Raw genomic sequence first — 26,705 nt, 5'->3', positions numbered from 1 at the left:
TTACTCTTCAGCTGGAAATGGTGACCTGCATAGGTAAAAGTTTCTGTGTTTGACTAAAAACCGGCGTGATAAAAAATTATTACCACCCTAAGTGGCATCAAACTAAATATCTATGAATATCGAGCATACAACTAGTTTCAACCCGAATTTACTGTACTTATATCTCTACCACGTACTAAGCGTTCGGCATTAATTTTAAATATGAAATTTGAAGCGAACTATGTCGCGTGCTTATTAATTGCTTCATTATGTGATATTAAATTAGTTAATTTACTTTTTTTGGTATTTTAATGGGGCTTCTTACTCTAGTGACACGACACTGCTCAAAACAATTCGATATTGCAGGAAGTTCATCTTTTTTAGAAACGGTAAGGGAAACTCTTAACTCAAGGGAAATGATAGGTTAATGATTCGAAAGTTTTAACTAATGTTTACATATATTTCATTATTATGATCCACTTATTACTTTTTCCCAAGCAATATATAATCAACAGGTTCCATTTATCGGTCTGCCTGTTCGTCCGTATATATGAACCATCAGTTTTTGAGACATCGGTCTGAAATTTCGCTCATATCCATTTCTGACCAAGAAATTGCTCATTTCCAGGAACCGATATCGATATCGGACTACTCTAACACCAAGCTACCATAAAAACAAAATCTACAAACTTAATCTAAAAGCGCGGCTTTGTTCTGGATACTCCTGTTGTTCACTTGGGAGTCGCTATAAACAATTATTTTACATATGGTCAGAAGCTCAAGACTTCCGGTCTTGGCCCAAGTATTCCCTGGGTAGCCAGGGGCGATCTAAAGTGCAAAGGCGAACCATCCCTCCACAAGGTTTTGCGCTGGGTTTGGAACCTGCCACGTAAAAAACGCCCCAAATGTAAAAGAAACAACAGCCTCTAATAAGAGACCCTGCCGGCCGAGCTATTTAGAGAGGGCGGCGAAGAACTGATAAAGAGCATGCATCAGCTTCCTCGTAGAATATGACGAAAGCATGACCGACGATTGGAATTTAAGTGTGCTCTGCCCAATCCACAAAAAGGAAGACCCCACAATCTACGCAATCTAACTACCATGTTCTAAGCCTCCTCAACATCGCATAGAGGTTCTATCGAGTGAAAGATTAAAGCCCACGGTCAACATATTGATTGAACCTTTTTCAGTGTGGCTTTAAGCCTGAAAAAACAACAACTGAGCAGATATTCACCATGCGCCAAATCCGCGAAAAGAGGATCAACACACGCAAACTGTTGGTATCACCACAAAACTAATACGGCTGTGTAAACTGACGTTGAAAAATAACAAAAGCTCCGACAGGATCGGGAAGGACCTGTCCGAGCCGCTCTATACCAAACGAGGTTTCAGACAAGTCCCCCTCGTGCGACTTCTTCCGGAGAAAATAATTCGAGCTGAATCGAGAAAGCACAATCTTCTATAAGAGTGAAATCCAAACCAGGATAACTCTTGCCAATAGGTGCTACTTCGGACTGAGTAGGCAATTGAGAAGCAAAGTCCTTTTTCGACGAACAAAGGCCAAACTCTATAAGTCACTCATTATTCCCGTCCTGATATATGGTGCAGAGGAATGGACGATGACAACATCAGCTGAGTCGACGTTACGAGTTTTCTAGTGAAAGGTTCTGCGGAAGATGTATGGTCCTTTGCACGTTGGCAACTGCGAATATCGCATTCGATGGAACGATGAGCTGTACGAGTTATACGATGACATTGACATACATGTAGTTTAGCGAATTAAGAGGCAGCAGCTACGCTAGCTAGGTGACGACGTCCGTATGGATGAAGACAATACAGCTCTGAAAGTATTCGGCGCAGTACCCGCCGGGGAAGCAGAGGAAGAGGAAGACCTACACTCCGTTGGAGAGATCAGGTGAAAAACGACCTGGCTACACTTGGAATCTCCAATTGGCGCCAAAAATTGAAAAGTAAGTTTAAACTCGACTGTAACCGCGTTAGCGCTGTCTACGTAAAGAAGAAGAGGAAAATGAGACGAAAAACCTGAGTTAAATTTTTAACAGCTTTGTAAACGACAAATATTTATTACTAATTTCTTCAGTTTCTCTCAGTGTATAACCAATTAAGCGTCAATTAAACCAATTAGGTGTACCGCGTAAATTTCCGGTGATACAATATGCATGCAACAAGCACATGCCTGGTAACATATAAACATCGCCAGCTATATATATAGCCACCTGGTCGCCGGTCGCACTTACACAAAGCGTCGATATGTCTAACCAAATCATACATTTCGAGAGTTTCAACACGCTCGCCAATATATTCTACACAAGCATTGGCCTGGACGCGTACCAGAAAGCTGGACAGCGAGCCAACAACATACGTCACCAGCTGTTGAGCATATTTTTCATCATCACAATAGCCAACATGAACATAACCTTACTTAGCGAATTGCTGTACATATTTATGGCCTTCGTAAATAACAACAACTTCGTTGAGGCAACAATGCTTTCGTCATTTGTGGGTTTCGTCATTGTGGGCGATTTCAAAATCTATAGCATTTGGCGACAACGTGCGCGCATCACCGCTATGATGCAAACGCTGCATGCGCTCTATCCCCAAACGCTGGCCGAGCAAATGAAATACGAAGTGCAACGGGCACTACAACGTTACCAACGTTTCGCGTATGCATTTGTTTTGCTGCACGAGCTGCTAGTCTGGAGTTATAATCTATTTCCGCTACTCAACTATTTCATCTATGAAGTTTGGCTGGCGCTGCGTGTTGTGGGCAAAACGCTGCCCTACAACTGTTGGACGCCATTCGATTGGCATAATAATGATTGGCGCTATTATCCGATGTATCTGACGCAAATCGCTGCTGGGCAAGCGTGTCTCTCCGGTCAATTGGCCAATGATTTGCTCTTGAGCGCCGTGGCAGTGCAGTTGATAATGCATTATCGGCAACTGGCACGACGCATAGAGTTGCATGTAGCGGGCGGAGGGGGTAGCAGTAAAAGCAAATGGCGCACAGCGACGGCTAATGGGTGTCGTGAGCATGATTTATGTTTTCTGCGCAGCGTTATTGCCTATCATCAGCAGATTCTGAAGTGCGTATAACATATTATTTAGAATTTTGAATTAGTTATTGTTACAGTTACAACTATACGCTTGCAGCTTATCACAGGCTTTGAATGATGTCTTCGGTATTTCACTCTTTATCAGCTTTGCTTCGACTGCGCTGATTATCTGCTTTGTGCTCTTTCAAATCACCATTGGCGCCAATATTGATGCGATCATTATGTTGGCGTTCTTTCTCTTCTGCTCGTTGGTGCAAATCTTTCTTATTTGCTACTATGCGCAGCAGATTTTGGAAGCGGTAAATTTTTTGCTCTATTATTATTATGTTTTTCCGGAATATTTGTATATATTAGGTAGTCGAAAAAGTCTTTTCGTATTTTGTCAAATGTAGTCGTCGCAGTCGGGGGAAATTGAAAAAAAGTTGCAGCTGTTCAAAAATTAAAAAAATAATGAAAAAGCTCGCTATATTTTGAAATTTTTGTATAAAAAAGGGAAGAATGCCACACAAGCCATCAATGAAGTTTACGCAGACGATGCTGTGTCAGTTCGTGTAGCACAAGAGTGGTTCGTTCGCTTACGTTCTGGAAATTTCGTTGGAAAAGATGCACATCGCTCTGGTCGATCTATGGATAAAAAAGACGATGAAATTATGGAAAAAATTTACCAGTACCGTCACATAAGCAGCCATCGCTAAGGAACTCAACATAACATTCATCAACAAACAGTTTTGAACCAATAAAAAAGGCTGGCTACAAAAAGAAGCTCGATGTTTGGGTACCACATGAATTGTCTGTGAAAGATTTAATGGACCGAATTAACAACTGCGATTCTTTGCTGAAACGAAATGAAATCGAACCAATTCCGAAGCGAATGGTAGCAGGTGACGAAAAATGGATCATATAAGACAATAATGTGCGAAAAAGATCATGGTCCAAGCGAGGTGAAGTTCAACAAATGGTCGCAAAGTCAGGATTGACGCCTCGAAAGGTCATGCTTGGTCATGAATGATCAGTGTTTGGTGGGATTGGAAAGGAATCATCAACTATGAGCTGCTCCAGCCTGATCGAACGATCAACAGAAGGGCTTCGCCTTCGATTAGGACAACGCTAGACTACACACTTCTTGGCTGTAAAGTTTCGATGCATCCACCATATAGCTCTGAACTTGCACCATCGGACTACCATTTGTTTCGGTCAATGCGGAATTCCCTTAATGCAGTAAAGTTGCCTTCAAGAGAAACTTGTGAAAATCACCTGTCGCAGTTTTTCGCCGAGAAACCAGAAAAGTTTTGCAATGTTGGAATAATTTCTCTAACGGAAAAATGGCAAAAAGTGGTCGACCAAAATGGTACATATTTGGTTCATTAAAGCTCATTATAAATATAAAAAAATAAGTAGAAGTTTGATTAGAAGTACGAAAAGACTTTTTCGACATACATCCCTCACGTAATATTTAACTCTCTTCATTTACTCTCCCCATTTCCGTCTCATACTTAGAGTGAATATATCAGCTATGCAGTTTACAATCACAACTGGTTCGATTCTGACTTGCGTTATCGGAAAATGTTGATATATATAATGGCACGCGCACAGAAGCCGTCAAAATTGCATGCAACTGCTTTGGTGACAGTTTCAATGCCCACCATGACCGATGTGAGTAACAGTAAACTAATTTTTATGTATTATAAAGCAAAGAGTACTCAGCGCCGGTAGTTTCGCTTAAACCGAGAGAAGCATCTGAGTTCTTCCAATAGATGATACTCTCTTCCTCTCGCTCTTTCCTCTGTATTGTCATGAACCTTAAGACCTTTTTTTTGCAGGTGAAGGGGGGAGAATACTTTCCGCATCATTCAGTACTGTCGTCACAGTTACGGTATGTGTCACAATCAGATCACTAAAAAAACCTTTCCATGCTGTGGCGGTACTTTTTGAAATATTCGTGACCGAAAGCAGCTGTTTTGTGTAGAAAATGACTTTTCAAAGTTTACGACATATCCATAAGTTTAGGTCTCGTATAAGTACAACCGTGTCTCTGATTCTCCTACCTTCGTTGCCATGCTGATATCATATCTTTCTTTATTTGTTCAATGGCTCGAAAATGGACGTTGGTGTTCGTGCGGGAATAAACTGTTCAGTTATTATATATCAAGCTGAGGTCTTTGCTATTGCGAAAGCCACGAATCTGGCCTCTAATGCCCCTCCAAGCAAATCCAGAGTCAATATCTACGTAGATAGCCAAGCAGTAATCAAGGCAGTAACCTCGTATCGCATATCGGTCAGAAGTGTCTTAAGAAGCAGGGCAGCAGTGGAAAGACTTGCCAGAAGAAAGCAATTTTACTTCTACTGGGTGCCAGGCAGCAAAGGCATCGAGGACAATTAAATAGTGGACGAGATTGCTAAGAATGATGTGCGTCCAACATCCGAAAACGTGATCAACATTGGGAAACCCATACATTGTCTATATGATGATACATTATCTATATGACCATCTTGATAGAAGCATGGTAAAGAAAATCAAAACCCGATGGAACAGGTGCAAAACTGCAAAAGTCATGTGCAAAACGGTAGATCGAAAGTACACAAAATTTCTATTGACACTCGATAGAAAATACTGTAGAAACATGATGGGAATACTAACTGGTCACTGTCTAGTGGCGATACATGCCCACAGGATAAGGCTGACAGATCGAGAAGACTGCAGGAAATGTCTAAAGCAAGACACCAGGGAAATAATGAACCATCTCTTGTGCACTTGACCCGCATTGGTAAGCATCTGTGGTCCCCACAATATGATACACTAGAGGAGGTATCGATAGTGAGACAGCAGAGTATGTTAAAATTCGCGTCAAGCGCAGGCACCCTAAACGATGACTACTTCTCTTAGACTCAACAGCTGAACTTCATCTGGTTTCACAAAGGACCAAAGTGGTCTATGCGTGGCTTATTGGTCTACCTGATTAAACTAATCTAACCTTATTTGTTCAATTGCCTTCTTGTTATTTTCAGATGTTTTCTTTAACTTCTACAGCTTTTTCCTTTCGCTTATAACTAAAATTTCATCAACTGACACTGTTCGGTAAGCTGATGCAACTCTGAAAGCTGCGGTGCGGTGCACTTTGGCCAAAACCTTACGCCGGGTTCCCTTTTAGCACATCTGCCCAAATCTCAGCTCCGTATAAAAGGACGCTGATAGTCGTCGACATTAGGAGTTTTTTTTTCTTGGCTGAGATAAGCACCCCTCCCCCTTTTTGACCATTAGTACGCTATGGAAAGCCAAGAGATAGCACTTAAATTTCTCCACCATACTCAAAGTGATTTATTACGTGTTTCCTTATCAAAATACCAAAAATTTCATAAAAACAAGAAAAACTGTTAACTTCGGCAACACCGTAGCTATAATACCCTTCACAGGTACATTTTTATAGCATAAAAGAGTATTAAAAGATCAATCTCTTTATCTTAATTTGGATCACTCAGCTTCTATGTTATAGTGGACCAGTCTATATATTCTATTTGGAGGTTGTAGCATTTCGTAGGATTTCGTGTAGATATCTTGTCAAATAAAAAAGTTTTCCACACAAGCAGTTGATTTCGATCGATCAGGTTCCTACGCAGCTACGTATATGCTATAGTGATCCGATATCGATTGGTCCGACAAATAAGCACTTTCTGGCGGAGAAAATGACGTGTGAAAAATTTCAAATCGGTACCTCAAAACCTTTCAGACAGACAGACAGACGAATATGTCTAAATCCACTCAACTCATAGCGCTGATCATTTATATATATACTTTTTTAGGGTCTTGAACGTTCACTTTGGATGTTACTTCGTGGCAGACTTAAATTCTATTATCCCTCTGAGAACTTATGGTTCACGCTCTTGTGAAATACACAATTTCTTTCACAAGAAAATGTTTGTCGAACTAAATGTTATTCGACACTTCATTAAGTTAGAGAGCGTATAACTCATAAATATGTTCAAACCACAAACAGAAAATATTTTTGGTTAAATTCAGTGAGATATTCAAGAAAGCACCCACCCTTAAGGCGGTATTCTGGTCCAGAAGCATGAATTTCAGGTAATTTTTAAAGTGTCGTAAAAAAAGGCAATTAATATTTTTACTATCCATTTTTTTATTAGTTATTTGTTAATTTTAGAAGAGCACAGAAAAAAATTAAAAACTATAAAAAGTAAAAAATTTCAAAAATTATGAGCTGACGAAGTGGGGGGTCTCTAAAAATTTCCACGTGACCATACCCATGATTTCAACCCTCTTAGTTATCTGAAACCAAAAAAAAAAAGATTATTAATCTAGAATAATATCGCAATGGCCGGAACTACGGAAAAGTGGGAAAAAATTTTTTTCACAAAATGGCGACTGCCTAAAAAAAAAAGTTTTTTTGGATCACTTTTTCTGACTATTTCGAATTTTTTTAAAAATAATAAAAATAAAAATTTGGCGATGGGGCTAGTTCCAACCATAGACAAGCCTATAGAGAAGACTCTATAAAAATTTCAAGTAAATCGGTCCAGTAGAACCTGAGAAATCGTGGGTATCGTTCCGAAAAAGTCAGTTTTGAGAAAAACGCGTTTAAAGTTTAGGAGACAATTCTAGTGAACACGGACGCCACGTCACAAAATCGGCTGTATCTCCGAAAATAAGTCGAATTTTGAAAAATCCTTCCAAGATCATATTTTTGAAAGTCTAAACTTTCAAGATATGCAAAAAAAATCGATTTTTTCAAAATCCTAGACAAGAATACCCCCTTAAGCTGATTACGGAGAGTAACTGATACTGCAAAGCAAAGGAATTCGATCTGAAAAGCTTGTCTGGATATTTCATGCACGCCAACAATTATTTTTTAAACTTTTTTCACTGAAGTTTTTTTTTTTATGATGTGTCTCAAAGACAGTAAACAACCCTAGTCCCGTAGGCTAACTTCAACCCTTGCTTCGAAGGCAAATATTCGCTGGTCTTTATGTAATAAAAACTTTGTAGTTGTAAATAATATTCTGGTATATTTAGTATTATAAGCTAATCCAAACTATCTTCTTTGCAGCTTCTTCAATTATCCTATAAGGGTTTTGCAGTTATCCGCACGATGTATGCACGTGAACCGAAGAGCATTTCCAAATAATTATTTGAAATTACGATCACTCATATACGAGTATGAAAGTAAAAAACTTTAATAAAATTTTCAGAGGCAAAGAATTTAAAAAAAAAAGCTATTGAATTTAAAAAGTGTGGGTTCTTAATTTATAACAATCGTGTACACAGATTATTCCACCGGCCCACAAACCACACCAAATCTTCTTATGCACATACCCATTGAAACAGAAATGGGCCTTATTGCTGAACTAAATTTCTTTCCAAAGCGGATCTTCTTGGAACTTTTCAAGAGCTTATAGAGCGAAGCGATGTCGCTTGGGAATGCCGAGCGGCTTCAGTTCGTGCGCAAGCTATATTTTGTACGTTTTCAATTTAAGATATCTACGTAAAATGCGCCAAGTCGTTCCACAGTTCGAGTTGCTGTGAACGGTGCCAAATCGTCTCTCCACGGTCTTCGTATACACTCTCAGCTACGGCTAAGCTATAGCACTATATTTTCTTCGCTGCGTGTTGGACGTGGTCTATTCGGTCAAATATTATCCAATCATGAATGGGTATCAAGATTACTATTAGTTGAAACACATTCTTTACAGAACGTGATGTGTCGTAATAAAGTTGAATGATTTGTAAGCGTTGTTCAAGCGTAAGTCTTGCCATGATGAAATGCCAAACAATACTGAACGAAAATGACATGACAGCTTGCCGCGCCTCAAAAAAGGCTTTTGGAAAAACTACCTTTTCTTGGGTCCACCGTTATGTTCAATAATTTTGCCAAAAAGAATGTCTTTTACTATGATAGACCGGATACTTTCAATTGACCTGTTAAGGGCAGAGCAGTGAACTCCTTCGTCAAGAAGTATAATTTCAAACATTCTCCCCAACAATGTAGAAATGCTATTTGGAAGAGCCAAGCCAAGTCCTTAAAAAAAGCAATGTTTTGGGGTTTATTAAATCTCTAGAAGTAGTTACACATACATTCGTGTGGTTCAAGGCATAACTTACTATCATTATACTCTCGCAACAATGTTGCTAAGGAGAGTATTATAGTTTCGTTCACATAACGGTTGTTTGTAAGTCCTAAAACTAAAAGAGTCAGATATAATTATATATACCAAAGTGATCAGGGTGACGAGTAGAGTCGAAATCCGGATGTCTGTCTGTCCGTCCGTCTGTCCGTCCGTCTGCCCGTGCAAACTGTAACTTGAGTAAAAATTAAGATATCGTGATGAAACTTGGTACACGTATTCCTTGGCTCCATAAGAAGGTTAAGTTCGAAGATGGGTAAAATCGGCCCACTGCCACGCCCACAAAATGGCGGAAACCGAAAACCTATAAAGTGTCATAACTAAGCCATAAATAAAGATATTAAAGTGAAATTTGGCACAAAGGATCGCATTAGGGAGGGGCATATTTGGACGTAATTATTTTGGAAAAGTGGGCGTGGCCCCGCCCCCTACTAAGTTTTTTGTACATATCTCGGAAACTCTATAGCTATGTCAACCAAACTCTAAGAGTCGTTTTCTTCAGGCATTTCCATTCTTACAGATTTTCAAAAATGGAATGAAATTTAACCACGCCCACCTCCCATAAAAATCACTAAAAGTGCGTTAACCGACTAACAAAAAACGTCAGAAACACTAAATTTTACGGAAGAAGTGGCAGAAGGCAGCTGCACCCAGGCTTTTTTTTAAATTGAAAATGGGCGTGGCCTCGCCCACTTATGGACCAAAAACCATATCTCGGGAACCACTCGACCGATTTCAATGAAATTGGGTGTGTTATATTTCCATAACACCCTGATGATATGTACAAAATATGGTTGAAATCGGTTCACAACCACGCCTTCTTCCAATATAACGCTATTTTGAATTCCATCTGATGCCTTCTCTGTATACTATATAGTACATAAGGAACCAATGATGATAGCGGAATAAAACTTTACAAAAATACGCTATTTGAAAAATATGTAAATGACGTTTAATGAAATCTCGATTATCACTTTATCATGCGAGAGTATAAAATGTTCGGTGACACCCGAACTTAGCCCTTCCTTACTTGTTTTTAAATCACTTTCTAATGGTTGTGTGATTTTTATGAATGAGTCTATTTACAAAGCAATATTCACAGTGCTTTTCCTAACTTTACGTGTTTCGTGACCACGCCAACCCATTTGACTGCGACGAACGCCTCCTCATGCACAAAGGTGTATCATTAAGGGCAGCGCGAAATAACTTCAAACGCCTACTAAATTAGCTATTGAATAATTTTACATTAATGTGTATATGCACAATGTAATTACGATTACAAACAAGTACCGTTATTAGTTCGACATAATCAAGCAATGAAAATCAATCAATGAATATATTAAAAAACTCCTCCTTAGAGATTTTGTTACATTAGTCAACAGAATGTTATCTATTTTTACGATGAGCAGCGAGTGACTAGCAGGCAATCACTCGTGAGCTGGAGTCTACGTTGTGCTATATAATATGCTATATATAGATATATAAATTTTCCAGAAACTCGGCGCCTTCGTAAAATTTATCGATCTTTGCAAAAACGACGAGTAAAAGTCACAAAAGAGATGCTTAACATCGTAGGTGAGGACTCTATATTAGAGCGGATCGATTTTTTTTTATAAAATCGCGCATGCGGGAAATGTTCTACGTATGATTCCAAACAACTTTGCCGAAGAGACTATGGGTCTAAAACCGGTTTTAAGACATCGATTTTTAAGACGAAATTTTAAAAATCTGATAATCGGTTGTACACGAGATAAGAGATATAGTTGTCCGGCCTGACCAATTCCGACAAATGATCAATAGAATATCATAATGCAGCGACGTCTTAAATTTCATTCGCTTATATCAAAAACTAACGAACGAATTTTTATAATCCGATAAAACCGGGTTTAAACTCATAGTCTCTTAAGCAAAGTTGTTCAGAATGATCGGTTGAACATTTCCCACATACGATATTTTCCCGTTTTTTGGCTCTCTGTAGATCCACCCACTCTATCCGACATTCGAAACTGTCCAACAACCTAGCGAATGGCCACACAAAACTGAACCGAAGCCGAGAAAACCACATCAAAGTCGTTAGAAAATCAGGAATGCTTATCGCGATCTTTGACTACCGTAGATTACCATGAATTCATTTCACAGGTTCAAACGGTCAATCAGGGGTACTACACAGTGGCGTAGCTACAACTTCGGGCGCCCGGGGCCAAGGATGTTCTGCCGCCCCCCTTTATCTACCTACCTACAAGTTTCATGAGGTGGTTCGAACAAAAGTGAATTTTTACAAAATATCTTCGATATTAAGTATATAAAATTCAGAAACTAGAAGCCACGGAAATTCTAAAGTTCCAAAATTCTCACAATATGGTTTTTGAATAAATTGATAGTAAATTTACAAGACATCTTATTAAAAGCCATAGAAAAAACCCATTTTCGCCCTATATTTTGTACACTTTTGACACAATTTGCAGGAATTTTTGCCCGAATTGGAGTTTTTAAATACCATTTTTGAAAATTTGGAGAAATAAAAGTATTTATTACATTCAAAGCATAGGGTAACTGTGAGAGTGACACGACGCTAGACAAAGCTAGAAAAGTTCATCTTTAAGTTCTATCACTATTTTAAAGAAAGATATAAGCCAAAATATATAAGACAAATTCAAAGACTGAATAGTATTCGAGTAAAAATTAATATTTTTCATTGTTATTCAGATTATTACATTGTGAGTGTACAACTCTTTAAGTTTTATAATAAATTTTTTAAAAAATTTGTTGAAGTATTTTTCTGAATATTAAAAAACAGCGAAGATCGTTTTGCCGCCCCCCAAGACGTTGCGCCCGGGGCGACGGCCCCTTCCCCCGCCTTACTACGCCACTGGTACTACATGAACATTATGAGGCGTCTACGTGATAGATTTTTCACCAAGATAATGCGTCTTCTCATGCTAGGATGATTGGGACGGACTTTTTGGCCGAACACAAAACGAGAGTCATCGTTCAGCCACCGTACTCGCCAGGTTGGCTCCAAGCGACTCTTTTTATGTTTTCGTAATTGAAAAAATCGCTTTTAGGAACGCGCCATGAACCATCAAAAGTCACTTGTTAAACGCACTGAAGGACATCCCAGCCGATTTGACTGAAAGCGATCGCAAAGATTTGTTTTATAATATTTGAAAATGATTTCTTTGTCAGTCGGCGTCAAATCAACTGGTATCTGGGATTTTTTAGTTCATCAAGAAATTGTCGTTATCCTCGAGGTCCAAAACTCGATCCGGTTAAGAATCAGTGTCAGCTGTGATGAATGAGTTACTTTATTAATAACATATCATGGTTCAGTTCAACAGTTCAAAAACTCTTTCATAATCTAGACACTGAGAACATTTCCTCACGGAGACAGTTACCTGGTTTTTACGTAAGCAGTTAGGACTTATTGCCACCTAAGTACTGTTATGTTGAAGTACTGTCGGTTCACTGTTTACTTTGCTTTAATCAATATTCTTATATTCATATTCTTTCCCAAACAACGTCAGCATTCTTGGCCAGCATGAATGTTTACAGGATTATAAAAAAAAAAAATTGTTGCATGGTGTTAAGTATATCCGTGCTTTTTGCTGAACAGATAACTCCTTCGCCTATTTATACAAGATGCCACTACTGTTGGCACACATTTCTCCGCGAGTAAGTCAAAGAAAATGATCGAATTCGGCGCCTTCATGAGTACAGCCAATTTCTGGTATAGCTTCAATGGCATTGTGGCCTACGATGATATCTACCGACAACCAGGCGATGCGCCAAAGCAAAAGAGTTTTGCTGCTCGATTTACAACAGTACTGCGTCAAATATACAGCCTCATTGGGCTGGTCAACTTGATTTGGGTGCTCATCATAGAGGCTTCTTTCGTTGTTGTCAACTTTATAGAGAACTCCGATTTCTTACAAGCTGCGCGAAATTTCACCTTCATGGGTTTCGTTATTGTGTCAATTCTAAAGTTGTTAAGTAATCTGCGGCAGCGCTCACGAATCAGCATACTCATGCGGAAGCTCTACGAAATCTATCCCAAGCAGTCGAAAGATCAGCCGCCATACGAACTACAAAGCCATCTGTCGCACTACAGACGTATTGCTTTCATGCATGCCTTTACGCATGCCTTCACTGTTGGCACCTACAATTGCCTGCCGATGATCAACTACTTATTTTTGGCGCCTTTGCTGCAGCATACAGACGTAGTGCGCGAACTGCCGTTCTTTTGTTGGGTACCCTTTGAGTGGCGCGACAATTGGCTCTATTATCCGCTTTATGTGTCGGAGGTCTTTGCCAGCCTTACAGGCTTGGGTGGTTATTTGGCTAGTGATTTGTTATTCTGCGCAGCAACTGTACAACTAATAATGCATTTCCGGAAATTGGCGCGCGACATTGAAGCATATCAGGCGGGCTGCTCGTGTGCCACAGCGGATGTGATGGCGCAGCAGTCACAACGCGATTTGGACTTTCTCAGTGCTGTCGTTAATTATCATAGTCATACATTGGCGTAAGTTGGCAACGCAGTATTGTTGTTGTGATTGTAAAAAGTAGATTTTTTTAATTTTGTATTTTGTATTTTGCTTTTAGCCTCTGCCAAACAATCAATGAAATATTTGGTCTGCCAGTGCTCATCAATTTCATCTCGACCTCTTTCGTTATATGTTTTCTGGCCTTTCAATTTAGCATTGGCGTGCCCTTGGATTCAATGGTCGCGTTGGCTTCCTATATGATTTGCTGTTTGGTTCAATTTTATATGATTTGTAGTTATGGTCAGGAGCTGATAACAGCGGTAAGTGGTGATGAAAAAATTTCAAACAGCGCAGTTAAGTGCAGTGCTGTGCCAGTTTGGATAGAAAACTTCTTTAACCAAAATAAGGTGGTAGTCCCATGCTAAATTGAAGCTGCACCCAAGAGATAGGCATCATATAGAGATTTTTGTGCTGCACCAACTCTATCCTACGGTTCCTATTCCGAAACCCACAAAAATCCTTTGTAAACATTGTTCGAAAGACTAAGATTATCTTCGTAGGACAAGTTCTTAACCTTCTTTTTAAGCGCGCTGTTCAAAAATTAATTATCAAGAACCCGCTATGGATGAAACCCTTTTCTAGATTTGAACATCGCTTCTTTGAACATTCTTTTCTTTTCTGAAGAAGATCCATTTTTTCTTGACATAGAAATAAGTAGAAATGCTCTTTTTCGATATAAAACGCAAGATGAATGGGTTTCTGCTAGAAGAAACACAGCCAAAAATTATAGTGGCCTCACTTTGGTATGAGCTGAGTTAGTTGAGTCAGTGGCGGCTCTACCCTAAAATCAGCACCGTCAAAACTCAGCTGGGAACTCCGAAAACTGCTCAAAACCGGAGCATGCAGTGGGTTTAAAAGCTAGCGAAGATGAGCAACACTGTTTGCCTGAAAACTTAGACCACAATTTTGAAAAGAGGAGTAGGATTGAACGTTGGAGGAACCTCTAAGGTCTCGATGCCTAGTTTCCAAGTTAATACCAAACATATCCAACCTTTGGAGAAGCTAAAGTCCTGCCGGGTACGGAGTCAATTGCTCGGCTATTTTTATACTATTGAAATATGTTGCTACAGAATGCAATTGTTTTTTTCACCTAACGGTTCGTTCGCGACAAATTCTTTTAACACCCCTATCGATAAAAAAATGCATTAAATTGGACGTTAACCCCGCTCACTCCCCATATAACGGTACTGTTAAAAACTACTATACAAGTAAGTGCCATAAATCAATAACTAAATACCCCAGTGACGTAAATTTTACGCCCGAGATGGTATAAGAGGGTTTTATGTCAGCGGGCGTAAAAATTGGACGATGGGAGTTTCCCCACCCACTTTCAGGTTACATCACATATCTCGGTACCCGCTCGACCGATTTCGACTAAATTTAGTTTGTGGCATTCTTCTCATATTCCTATATTACACTGCAAAAATGGGCGAAATCGGATTAAAGCCACGCCTACTTCCCATATAACATAATTTTAAATTCCATTTGATTCTTTCACTTTCCAGCACACAAATTAAAAAGTAATTAATATAACGGGATAAAACTTTGCATGAATAATGCCTTTTATGTATGCCACCTTATGATTAAAAATTGTCCAACAAAAACTGTTTAAGCCCATATGGGAGGTACCGAAAACTTGGTCCACAATACCTCCATTTGACTTTTGGTCGAAAATATCGGTCAATGTGTGATATATATAATTAAAATTCTGGGATAATGTTGCTCTGATAATGGTATGACTGTATGTCAGAAATCCGTTGAATCAGGTCAATACTTCCTTTAGCCCTCATATACATAATATAAGGGTTTTCGAACCTCGGGGTGACCTTATACCGCATACATCGGCCAATATGTGAGTTATACCAATGAAAATGAGAGAGCTTGTTTTACTCATAGCAGTGTATCGCTGTGTTTATCAATATTTTCGAACATCCGGCTGACCTTACTCCATAATATAGAATATTCTAAGGGGTTTTGAACAACCGACTGACTTTCTTCCATATGATTGGTGATTGTTTGTGAGGTATATTCTTCATGTAACCCAGGGAACTGAATATAAAGCAGCCAGCACCTTAAGCAAATTCCCAGTCTTTGATCTTTGTAAATTGCAAGAGTATAAAATGTTCGGTTACACCCGAACTTAGCACTTCCTTACTTGTTTTTTTTTTTTTTTTAAATTTATGATGATTGGTGTTTTTGTAAATTCACGACATAAATCCAATCCAAGTGATTGGCAAAGGAACTACAGTCTGTACTTAGTGCAGTCAGAAACAAACACCATTTTGACACCAGAGTTGAGTATGAAACTTTTGAGAAAGGCTTTACAATTTTGTCTATTTCTCTTCCCGAAATATTTATACGAAAAATGTGTATTTGCTAGAATTTTTATTATTTTTTATTAAAGTTGAATATATACATTTCTTTAAATTAATAGAGTGAAAATATTGGTCATGTCGTTTACAACCACAACTGGCTCGTCGCCGACATTCGTTACAAGAAAATGTTGATTATGATCATACGACGCGCTCAGAAACCAGCTATGCTCAAAGCTACTACCTTTGTAAATATCTCAATGGGTACCTTAACTGATGTGAGTAAATATTTGATACATACATTAATTATAAAACTAAATGATATGTGTTCCCTTGCGCAGTTACTTCAATTATCATACAAATTCTTCGCATTAATTCGTACCATGTATGCACGATAAGCGCTGAATTGCTATTGACGGATTTGAAAAAGGTATAGTGAATTTGGAGCAATGTAATCTATATGAATTTATAGTTAAATCAGTATAATAATTGGTTTGTGTGGAGTTACACGAAAAATTATATATTTCATAAAGATTTCTATTGTATAATTTTGAACGGCTTTCAAGTTTGAATAAAATAGATTGTCTTTAAGAAATAGAAGATATGGTTTTATTTATTACATATTTCAGTATGCTTGAAAGTGGATAGGGAGACTTCTGAATTCCTAAGAGTCAACCGTGTTTCCAGATCCTCTGTACGATAACAGGTCACTTAGAAAGTCCCGACATTACATAGTAAAACACTTTTTTGGAAAAGTTCGATCTTTTATTCAACACAGTTCTCTGTAAAGGTTATAGCAAACCACCAACTTTTCGATACCATTTTTGTAGGCCGACTTTTCCTTTGCTTCAAAATAGGCCTCAATTTAGGCGATCTCCTCTGCCTTCGACGAAAATTTCTTCACAACGAGCATTCTTTCGAGATTGGAGAACAAGAAAGGAAAGAGTCGCTGGGGGCCAGATCTGGAGAATACGGTGGATGCAGGGATAGTTCAAAGCCCACTTAATGGATTTTTGGCATCGTTTTTACTGGATAAGGAAGCAAAACAAATGGGTCTGGCAGTGAATGAGGGCAAGACGAAATATCTCTTGTCATCAAACAACGAAACGTCGCACTCGCGACTTGACTCCAACGGCACTGTTGACAGTCATAACTTTGAAGTCGTAGATAATTTCGTCTATCTCGGAACCAGCATTAACAAAAACAACAACGTCAGCCTCGAAATACACCGCAGAATAACCCTTGCCAAATGGTCATTTGAAAAATAAAGTCCTCTCTCGGCGAACAAAGATCAAATTCTACAAGGTACTCATCATCCCCGCCCTGCTAGATAATGCAGAGGGATGGACCATGGCAACATCTGATGAGTCGGCGTTACGAATTTTCGGGCGAAACTTTCTGCGGAAGATTTGTTGCCCTTTGCGCATTGGCAACGGCGAATATCGCATTCGATGGAGCGATGAGGTATGGGTTATACGACGACATTGACATCGTCAGCAACATAGTCCGAATGGATGTAAACACTCCAGCTCTGAAAGTATTCGACGCAATACCGGGGGAGGCACAGGAAGAGGATGACCTTCAGTCTGTTGGGAAGACCAGGTAAAGAAGGACCTGGCTACACTTGGAATCTCCATTTGGCACCAAACAGCGAAAAGGAAGAACGACTGGCGCGCAGTTATAAACTCGACTACGCCAATAAATAAGAAGAAGTGTCCGGAAACTCGTCATCAAGCCAAGGTTTTGCTTCAACTGCATTTTTTCCCTACTAAAATTTGAATCAACACGCGAAAATCCTTTTTTCACAACAACAAAAGTTGCTTTATTCAAAATGATATAATTCACAAACTAATGATCCAACAGCTGTACCCAAACGCTTTTTGAAAGTTGGAGTCAGTGGCCCCAACTTTAAGAGCGCAACGTTGTTCAATTTATGGTCGTCATAATCGCCTTGTCAGATCAACAATTGAGTGTCTAGTGGAAAGATTTGAATCCAGAATCGTTGTATGTTCGTGAATTGGGCTGAGCAATAACATGAAAATGATCCTGATTTTTATCGAAAAATAATCTTCAGCGATGAGGCTCATTTCTGCCTGAATGGCTTCGTCAATAAGCAAAATATGCTTTATTGGTCAGGCAGCAATCCACATGTACTCCATGGATCACCATTTCATCCCAAAAAAAAAACACAGTTTGGTGCGGCGCCCCAAGCCTCACAGTGAATGTCACAATCGATTTTTGAAAAACAAGTTTGGTGAACGTGTTATCTCACGAAATGACCCAGTCAATTGGCCGCCTCAGTCGTGCGATTTGACGTCGTTAAACTATTTCCTATGGAAATACGTCATGTCATGGTCTATGCCAATAAGCCAGCGACGATTGAAGAACTTCGCACGAAAATCGAACGTGAAATTGCAGCTATATCGACCGATTTATGCTTGAAAACCGTCGAAAATTTCACAGAAATAAAGAACTTCATTGATGTACCAAACCGTTTTTGTTGTAGTGCTCTTATTAAAAAACCCGTTGTCTAGTCTAGGAGACTTTTCAATTGACTTAATATTGCGAAAGATAGAAAGAGGTTTTCTAGATACTCTGCTAAGAGAACCAGCAAAACTGTCATGTAAGCCATGTTTCGATTGCTAAGGAGCTACACATGGCACAAAAAAATGTTTGAAACCATTTTAGTAATGCTGTATATAAACGGGTTATGCATAAGTTTGATGCAATCAAACTTCATGGACCAAATTTCCATCTACTAATCGCATGCTGATCCATTTCTAAAGCACATGCTTACTTTGCAGATTCTACTTAAATTAGATAATTTTATTTATGCTAAACAAAACCTTCGATTTAATGCAAAAATAATTAATTCCTTTTCACGCTACATACATTTTCACGCCAGCTTCCGCGCACTCACTCTGTGTACTATATTTTCAGTTTCTGTTTCTGTTCTGTTTGTAGTCTAATTTTCAGTGACTGTTCAACACATCTGTTAGAAGACGCTACAGAAGACATTATAATAAATACAAAACAAAATATGAGCTCGCTTGGAAGCATGCAAATGTAATCATGTAGAGATATGCAAATATGTACTTATGTAGATACATATGTACGTATGTGTGTAAAGTAAATAGAAACCATTGAAATTACAGTAAGCAGCTTAGACATTTTTTACAAGTATTTAGTTTAACATTTCAGTGCACACATATATGTACATAACTACATATATCTGTATGTGTAGAAAAGTTTGTTTTTGAGAATTTCAAAGCAGTCGCTGATATAGTCGAAGATGTGTTTTCTCTGCCATGCGTCAGCGCCTAAGGGTAGACAAATTACTTACAAGTTGGCGCGACAATAAGCACTGAACACACTTGCCACCTAAAATGTATATACATATGTACTATACACTGTGACAAAAAAGTACCCGGAAATTGAAAATGAAACACAAAATATTTAATTATTTATCAATATTTATTTTATCGCCCTAAAGTAATCCCCACTAGTTGTAATACACTTAGGCCAACGATTTTTCCAGTTCCTCGGAACACTTTTCATAAGCACTTTTGGGATGGTCTTAGCACTTTTTGGTCAGATTTTGGCCTTTCAGTTTGGAGAACAAGAAAAATCACACGGAGCCAAATTCAAATACGGTGGTTGAATTTTCATGTTTTTGGCTTTTATCTCTCCGATGCTTGGTGCATTATCAACGTGCAAAATCCATGAAATTTTCTTCCACAATTTCGGGCTTTTTCGAGGGATGTTCTCACGCAAACGACTCAATACAGCTAAATAGAACTCCTTATTTACCGTCTGTCCCTCTGAAACAAATTTATGTTGCACCAAACCACAAATATCGACAAAAACAATGAGCACCACCTTGATTTCGAAGCGGCTTTTGTGTGGTTGTTCAAGCATGTCCAAAAAGACCTATTTACGGTACTTGTTTCGAAAAAAAATCAGCTTCATACGAACGAATCGAGGAAGAACGCATTTCTAACCCAAAATATCCACCAAAATCATTCGAATGGTCTCGCGAGCGATGACGAGCTCTCTTGTCATCTCTCTAACACTTGCATGACTATTTACAGGCACCATATTCTTCACTTTTTTAATATTTTCATTAGTTGAAGTGGTCGAAGTCCGACCAGAACGAGGCATGTCTATAACGATCTCTCCACCTTCTTTAAAGGCTTTATACTACGTTTAGGCTTGTGTCTTTGATCAAACACAATCTGCAAACGAAATTTGGTTAGAAAATATTTTTATTTTTTTTTCACTTACACGGGGAATTTAAATTATAATTTCGAGGTACCTTTTTGTCACAATGTACATATGACAATTTATATGTTTATATATCTAGTAAAGCGTTAATAATGAAACGGCAACGATAATGATAGACAGTTAGAGAGATAATGACAATAACAGACAATTACGGTGCTTTTATTTGACACATGGTTACCGTTAGCTACTGGAGCCCATACACAATCGTCACATTATGGAGAAATTGCCAATTGCTAATGTCTCGATATGTGTCTGCGCTTAAAAAGGTTTTTGGTAATTTCTAAGAAGTGTGTAAATTTCATAAAGTGAATTTTAAGCGTTATGCATTCTATTGTGTTTTTAGTTAACAATAACCTGAACAGGTATATTAAGTTTGTAACACCCAGAAGCATATTTGTCTGTCTGTATATACGCGAATGAATCCCTCAATATGCAATTTATTTAATCAGAGAGAATCCTTTCCTGATAAGAACATGTCTGCAAAAAAATGTCTGCTTAAAAAATGAGTTGGACCGGTTCAAATATTAAATTAGTAAATATTTTAGAGCTAACGGCCAATTACAGGTCAATTGAAAGGTCACCGGCTTGAAGAATAGCTGGAATTAAGTCCATATGACTTTTAATTAGTCACAATCTTCAAAAAGCGCGTATATAAATTTGGCAGCTGTCGGATCCTCGGTTAGTGAATTGTATTATTTTCAATGAAGCAACTTTAGTTATTTAGGAAGAAATGGATAAAAAGGAATTTCGCGTATTGAAAAATATTGCCTTTTGAAGAAAAAAATACAGTTAAAGCAAACACTTGTCTTGACTAGCTTCCGGACACTACACAGTATGGCGTTATTGGACCGTTTGGAGAACGAAATCCCTGAAAAAAAGCCGCATTTCATGAAGGAGAAAGTGCTGTTTCAGCAAACCAATGCACCGTGTCACAAGTCAGCGAAAACTATGGTGAAAATCCTTGAGCTGGGCTTTGAATTGCTTCCATTTTCCAGATCTGGGCCCTTACTATTTCCTGTTCTCATCTGTTTTGGACAAAAAAAATGGTATTTTAAAGTTGGAGAATCACTATTATTCTTGAAGGACTTGTAGAGTTTGGTCTTGGTTCGTCGAGAGAGGACTTTACTTTATGACTACCTACTCTGTTCAATGTAGCACCTGTTAGCAACAATGATTTTACATTGAATTTCAAGACTGATATTGTTGCTGGTGGCGATACTGGTTCCAAGATAAACGAATTTATCTACAACTTCAAAGTTATAACTGCCAATCTCAAATGCGTTGACTGTTTGTTTGATAAGAGGATATATTTCGCCTTGCTTTCGTTCACTACCAGACCCATTTACTTCGCATCCTTATGCAGTCTGAAGAAAGCAGAACTAACGGCGCGGGTGTTGAGGTCAATGATATCGATATCCACCACCTGTACAATCTTAAAGAAGATTGTACCTGCTCGATTAAGCTCTGCAGCACACTTGTGCTGAAATCTTCGGGCATGCTTTCAACTGACCATATTTTGCATAGAAGCTGATGCAGGCACCTTATCAGTTCTTCGCCGCCGTATTTGAATAGCTCGGCCGGTAATCCATTGGCCCCCGCCGCTTTGTTGTTCTTCAGTTGGGTAATTGCTATTCGTATCTCATCACAGTTGAGCAGTGGAACATCTATTCCATCGTCATCAACTGGGAAATCGGGTTCGCCAGTCTGAAGAAATGCTGCCTCCATAATTCCGGTATACTTTGAACATCAGCAACTAGATAACTACTTCGAGCATTACCCCTATCGGCAAGCTACTCAAGCTCTTCATACTCACTCTTCGTACCAGCTGTTCTTTCGACCCTTATGAACACCAATGGTTTCGCTTGCAACTTTACGTAAAGAACTTGAAATTCCGTTCCACAGTTCCCTTATATCAAGTTGCTGATGAGTTATCTCAGAGAGCAGGAGTGCAAGTCGAACAGGAAACTGTTTCGCTGTCGGTTGTGAATGCAGCTTCTCGACATCGTACCTTCTCTGTGCTTGTTGACGGGCGTGCTTTGCTTTACAGAGGCGAGTGTGGATCTTTGCTATAACAGGATAGTGGTCCGAATCGACGATAATTCCTCGGAGCGTACGCACATCTAAAACACTGGAGACGTGTCGTTCATCTATCACAACATTATCAATCTGGTTAGTGGTTTTTCGATCCGCAGACAGCCAGAACTTGATGAATTTTCTTGTGCTGGAATCTGCAAAGTCGATCAGCCTCACCCCATTTGGAAAAGTTTCGCCATTAAAACTGAATTTTTCGACTTTGTACCAAAGCTGCTTTCTTTACCCAACCTGGCATTACAATCACCAAGCACAAGTTTTACATCGTGACGGGGGCACTTGTCAGAATCGCGCTCCATCCGCTCATAAATAGCATCTTTGTTCGTATCGTCCTTCTCTTCAGTCGGTGCGCGGGCGCAATCAGAATTATGTTGAAAGAATTTGCTCTGATGCGGATTGTGGCTAGACGCTCATCCATCGCAGTGAATGCCAGGGCACATTACATTGTTGTCCGACTTAACTTTTTCTTCTTCGTTTGTATAGTCGGTAGCTTTGAGTGTACGATTCGACCAAGCAACAGTTAATATCAACCCTACTATGCGACCCTTCTGAGGCCAGTCATGCTTATAAGTGATTGTAATCGTCAGAAAAAATAAGTTTACACCAAAAACTACGAGATTTTTTTACCGCATTCGAGTTCTAAGAACAGGCAAACCCGCTCTCAAACTAAATAAATTTATCAACATTTTACTGCAAGAAACGACAACAACTGGCAGCTCACTGTCAACTCAATTCTTAAAGCAGCCAGTAATATGTTGCTCTAGAGGAAGTGTGGAAAGTTGCAACCAGCAACAAGTTTACAATACTCAAGACCATTGTTAACGAGTGAGGTACTCAGTCTGCAGATCTAAAGCACTTGCTTCGAGCTGCTCTACCAACTACCAATATTCATGTGGGTGCAATGCCTTGAAAGTGCCACAAATGTGTTATTAATAATGAAGATATAGACTATGCTTCAACTAATCATGTCAAGTGTGTATGTGTATGTGCGCTTTGGCGTGTTAGCGCTCATTTGTTGCACCTGTGTCGCGTGTCAATGCTATTACTACTGCATTCACTTCTAAACACGCACACACTCATGCAACTATATAATATACCCCACCTAGAGAAGCAGCTGCAGTGCCTTAAACTCTATTATCCTATTTCCTGCAACTTCGAAAGTGACAGCTACGCACATACCTAAGTTGAACGCACGCCATACCTTGGCTGAATCGTGTTGCTAACTAACAAAGAAAATTGGCTGCAGCTTGCTGGCTGCGCCTTGGGAGCGCACAACTGTGCGAACTCGGAGCTGATAAGAGCCATTCAACGTTTTTCCGCCACCACGAACTTTACTATCGAGTAAATGTTAGCTTAAAGCAGCGAGTGGCATAGCGCTACACACATACACACACACTTCATGTCATGCTGTCCCTATGTGTGCGCTAAGCTCAGCAGCGGATGCACGTTCTACCGACAGCTGTTGCGGATAAGCGACCGCAGCGCTCCTCTACACTGCAAGTTGTTGTTTTTTTTTTCAATGACAAGCTATACGTGCGTTTGTGTAGGTGTGTGTGGAGTCACATTTAATATGCGCATAAATTTGACATTGATGGAGCCAAATAGAATTAGCGTACGCAGCGCAACTGAACGATGAGCGTTGGCAGCGCGTTAACTGCAACAAATTCGTCTTTCCTTCTTTGGCGCTAACAGAATGATATACACGATAGTGCGCAGTCTGCACGTTTTGATAGTGAAGTGTAAAAACTAAATTGTCTTCCATTCATTGTAGAAGAGTGAAAGTTATTGGTGTGGACGATTGCAGTACAATTTTGCCTTCCTTATTTTTTCCCCTAATTTGGTCCATTCCAAGTCGACGTTCGGTGGGGCTTATAACAGCAATTGTAAATCGGGGCCTCTAGTTACCGGTTTTGAACATCTATCGGCCAACACATTCCAAAATTGATGAGTTATATTGAGATGAAAAAGGAAAACGTTAACTTCGGTTATATCGACGAATTTGATTTTCATTTGTTAGCCATGCTATAGTGCTATAGCGGTCCAAACTGAATAACATATGTATAAATTCGGATATTATAACAGGTCAATGGAAAGCTCTACAGCATGACACATAGATGAAGCTACTAGAAATAAATTATGATTTTCAATTAGCCCTAACTTTCATAAAGCGGGTTATAAACTTGATAGCTGTCAGATCATTAGTAAGTGAATTATATCATTTTGAGCGAAGCTGTTTTTGTTATTGTGAAAAAATGTATTAAAAAGAAATTTCGAGTGTTGATAAAATATTGCTTTTTGAACAAAAAAAATACGGTTGAAGCAAAAACTTGGCTTTATAACAAGTTTCCGGACACTGCCTCAAGAAAATCAACCATCACGGATTGGTATGCTAAGTTTAGACTTACTGAAATAAGCCTCGTAAACATTGAACGCAATGGGCGCCCAAAAGGGGTTTGGAAACATTAAAAAAGTCCACAAAATAGTTTTGGGTGACCATAAAGAGAAGTTGCTTAAGTAGGCAGACACTCTAAAGATATCAACTGAATGTGTATATTATATCATACAAGTATATTAAGAGCTTTCCCATCTCTGCAAAGTGGCTGTACACCCTTTTGACTAAAAACCAGTGTTTGGAGATGTTCAAGAGCAATAAACCTTTTTTTTTTTGAATCTATGCATTATTGGAATAATTATTACTGACTGTCTTGATTAAGGAAGGACCATCAAAAGTGACTATTACATAGCTTTAATGGAATTTTTTAAAGACGAAATATACGAAAACTAGCCGCATTTGAAGAAAAATTAAGTGTTGTTTCTCCAAGACAATAGGACATACATACATACGAGTATGTCAGAGGAATGTCAAGTACTAAATTTGGTTGAAATCAATCAGCCGGGCCCCGAGATATGTGATTTCACCTAAAAGTTGGCGGTGCCACGTCCATCGTTCAATTTGTACCACAACTCCAACAGTGCCTTCTCATGCTATCTCGGGAGTAAAAATTGATGTCTCTGACATATTGAGCGGTGTTATCATTCGATTTCATTCATTTTTTCACACTGTCGGTAAGAGTTCTTATAATATTATAAGATGCTCTAATAATACTCTGTGTCAATATGTTTCAAGGGTATAAAAATGTTATGGATAAGTTGAAGGGTCGCTATATTAAGTATAATTTCCCTTGAAGAGAACTTTGTTGAACAAAACAAACAAGTTTTGCCTATAAAATGTGTTTCACCATGGCAGGTCGGGGACTTTTAAGAGGTTAGGTTTGTTTGAAAATGTCAAAAAATAAGAATTTGACTCTTTTTTTTTTGTTTATCTTATTCTACAAGACCTCTAGAATATTTTTCTAAATTTTCAAGTTGATCAGAGTAACAGTTTCAGAAATACAGCCTTTGAGAACTTTTACGTCGCGCTATGCTAAGTGCGCCGTCTTTAAACGCGATTTTTCGAAGCTGTGTTTTTGAAGTCGGTTGACACGATTTCTCGAAAAGTTATGAACCGATTTAGTTTGAGTTGTGTACACATCTTTAAAATAGCAGTTATCTAGTTATTGAAGGAAGGATTTTTTTGTTTCATTACAACTTATTTTTTTTTAACCAATAAATGTCGAAAATGTTACCAAAAAATTAGATTTTTCGTTCAAAGTTTGAGAAAAAAGGAAAGTTTTAATATTTTTTTATTTCCTTCGTACAAAAACGAGATTGTATGTATACGAGTATGTTACTGGAATATGTTTAGTTTTCTAATTTTAGATTAACCAATTATAAGTTATGCTGTCCACGGCGGGAGCACATTTTTTGTGAGACACCTAGGGAGATGAGGTCTCAACGGCTGAGTTTTCAACATTTTTATGTCAAAATTTCAGGAGATATTTTTCAAATATGTGCCTTTGACATACCATACTAGTTTACTCAAATATATGATTGCTTATATTAAAAAAATATCGTAAAAGTACCTTTTTTTGTACCTCTGAAACCCACTTGAATAATAGTTTATGCCTAATTTCTTGAAGAGATCTGATCAAATAAAAAAGTTTTCCTCATAAGAATTTGATGATATTCATATCATCGGCCTCTACACCCGCGCCGTTAGTTCTGCTTTCTCCAGGCTGGACAAGGAAGCACAGAAAATGGGTCTTGGCTCTCACGTCACTGTTGACAGTCATAACTTTGAAGTTGTAGATAATTTCGTCTATTTAGGAACCAGTATTAACACCACCAACAATGTCAGCCTGGAAATCCAACGCAGGATTACTCTTGCCAACAGGTGCTACTTC

General features: G+C 38.7%; 2 protein-coding genes across 2 annotated transcripts; both read left to right on the top strand.

Annotated features, from left to right (window-relative positions):
* Positions 1-2,250: 2,250 nt before the first annotated feature.
* Positions 2,251-8,250, top strand: LOC126768013 (putative odorant receptor 85d). The gene is made up of 4 exons (XM_050485858.1): positions 2,251-3,086; positions 3,154-3,355; positions 4,554-4,709; positions 8,117-8,250. Exons 1-4 carry the CDS (start codon positions 2,251-2,253, stop codon positions 8,192-8,194), a joined length of 1,272 nt encoding a protein of 423 aa, XP_050341815.1. The 3' UTR covers positions 8,195-8,250.
* Positions 8,251-12,877: 4,627 nt separating this feature from the next.
* LOC126768018 (putative odorant receptor 85d) lies at positions 12,878-16,453 on the top strand. Its single transcript, XM_050485864.1, has 4 exons — positions 12,878-13,713; positions 13,794-13,995; positions 16,170-16,325; positions 16,389-16,453. The coding sequence occupies exons 1-4, from the start codon at positions 12,878-12,880 to the stop codon at positions 16,443-16,445; spliced, it is 1,251 nt and encodes a 416-aa protein (XP_050341821.1). The 3' UTR covers positions 16,446-16,453.
* Positions 16,454-26,705: the final 10,252 nt, after the last annotated feature.

Source organism: Bactrocera neohumeralis, chromosome 2 (genome assembly GCF_024586455.1).
Source record: "Bactrocera neohumeralis isolate Rockhampton chromosome 2, APGP_CSIRO_Bneo_wtdbg2-racon-allhic-juicebox.fasta_v2, whole genome shotgun sequence".
In the NCBI taxonomy this organism is placed as follows: Eukaryota; Metazoa; Arthropoda; class Insecta; order Diptera; family Tephritidae; genus Bactrocera; species Bactrocera neohumeralis.
This window is presented reverse-complemented; position numbering and strand designations above follow the sequence as displayed.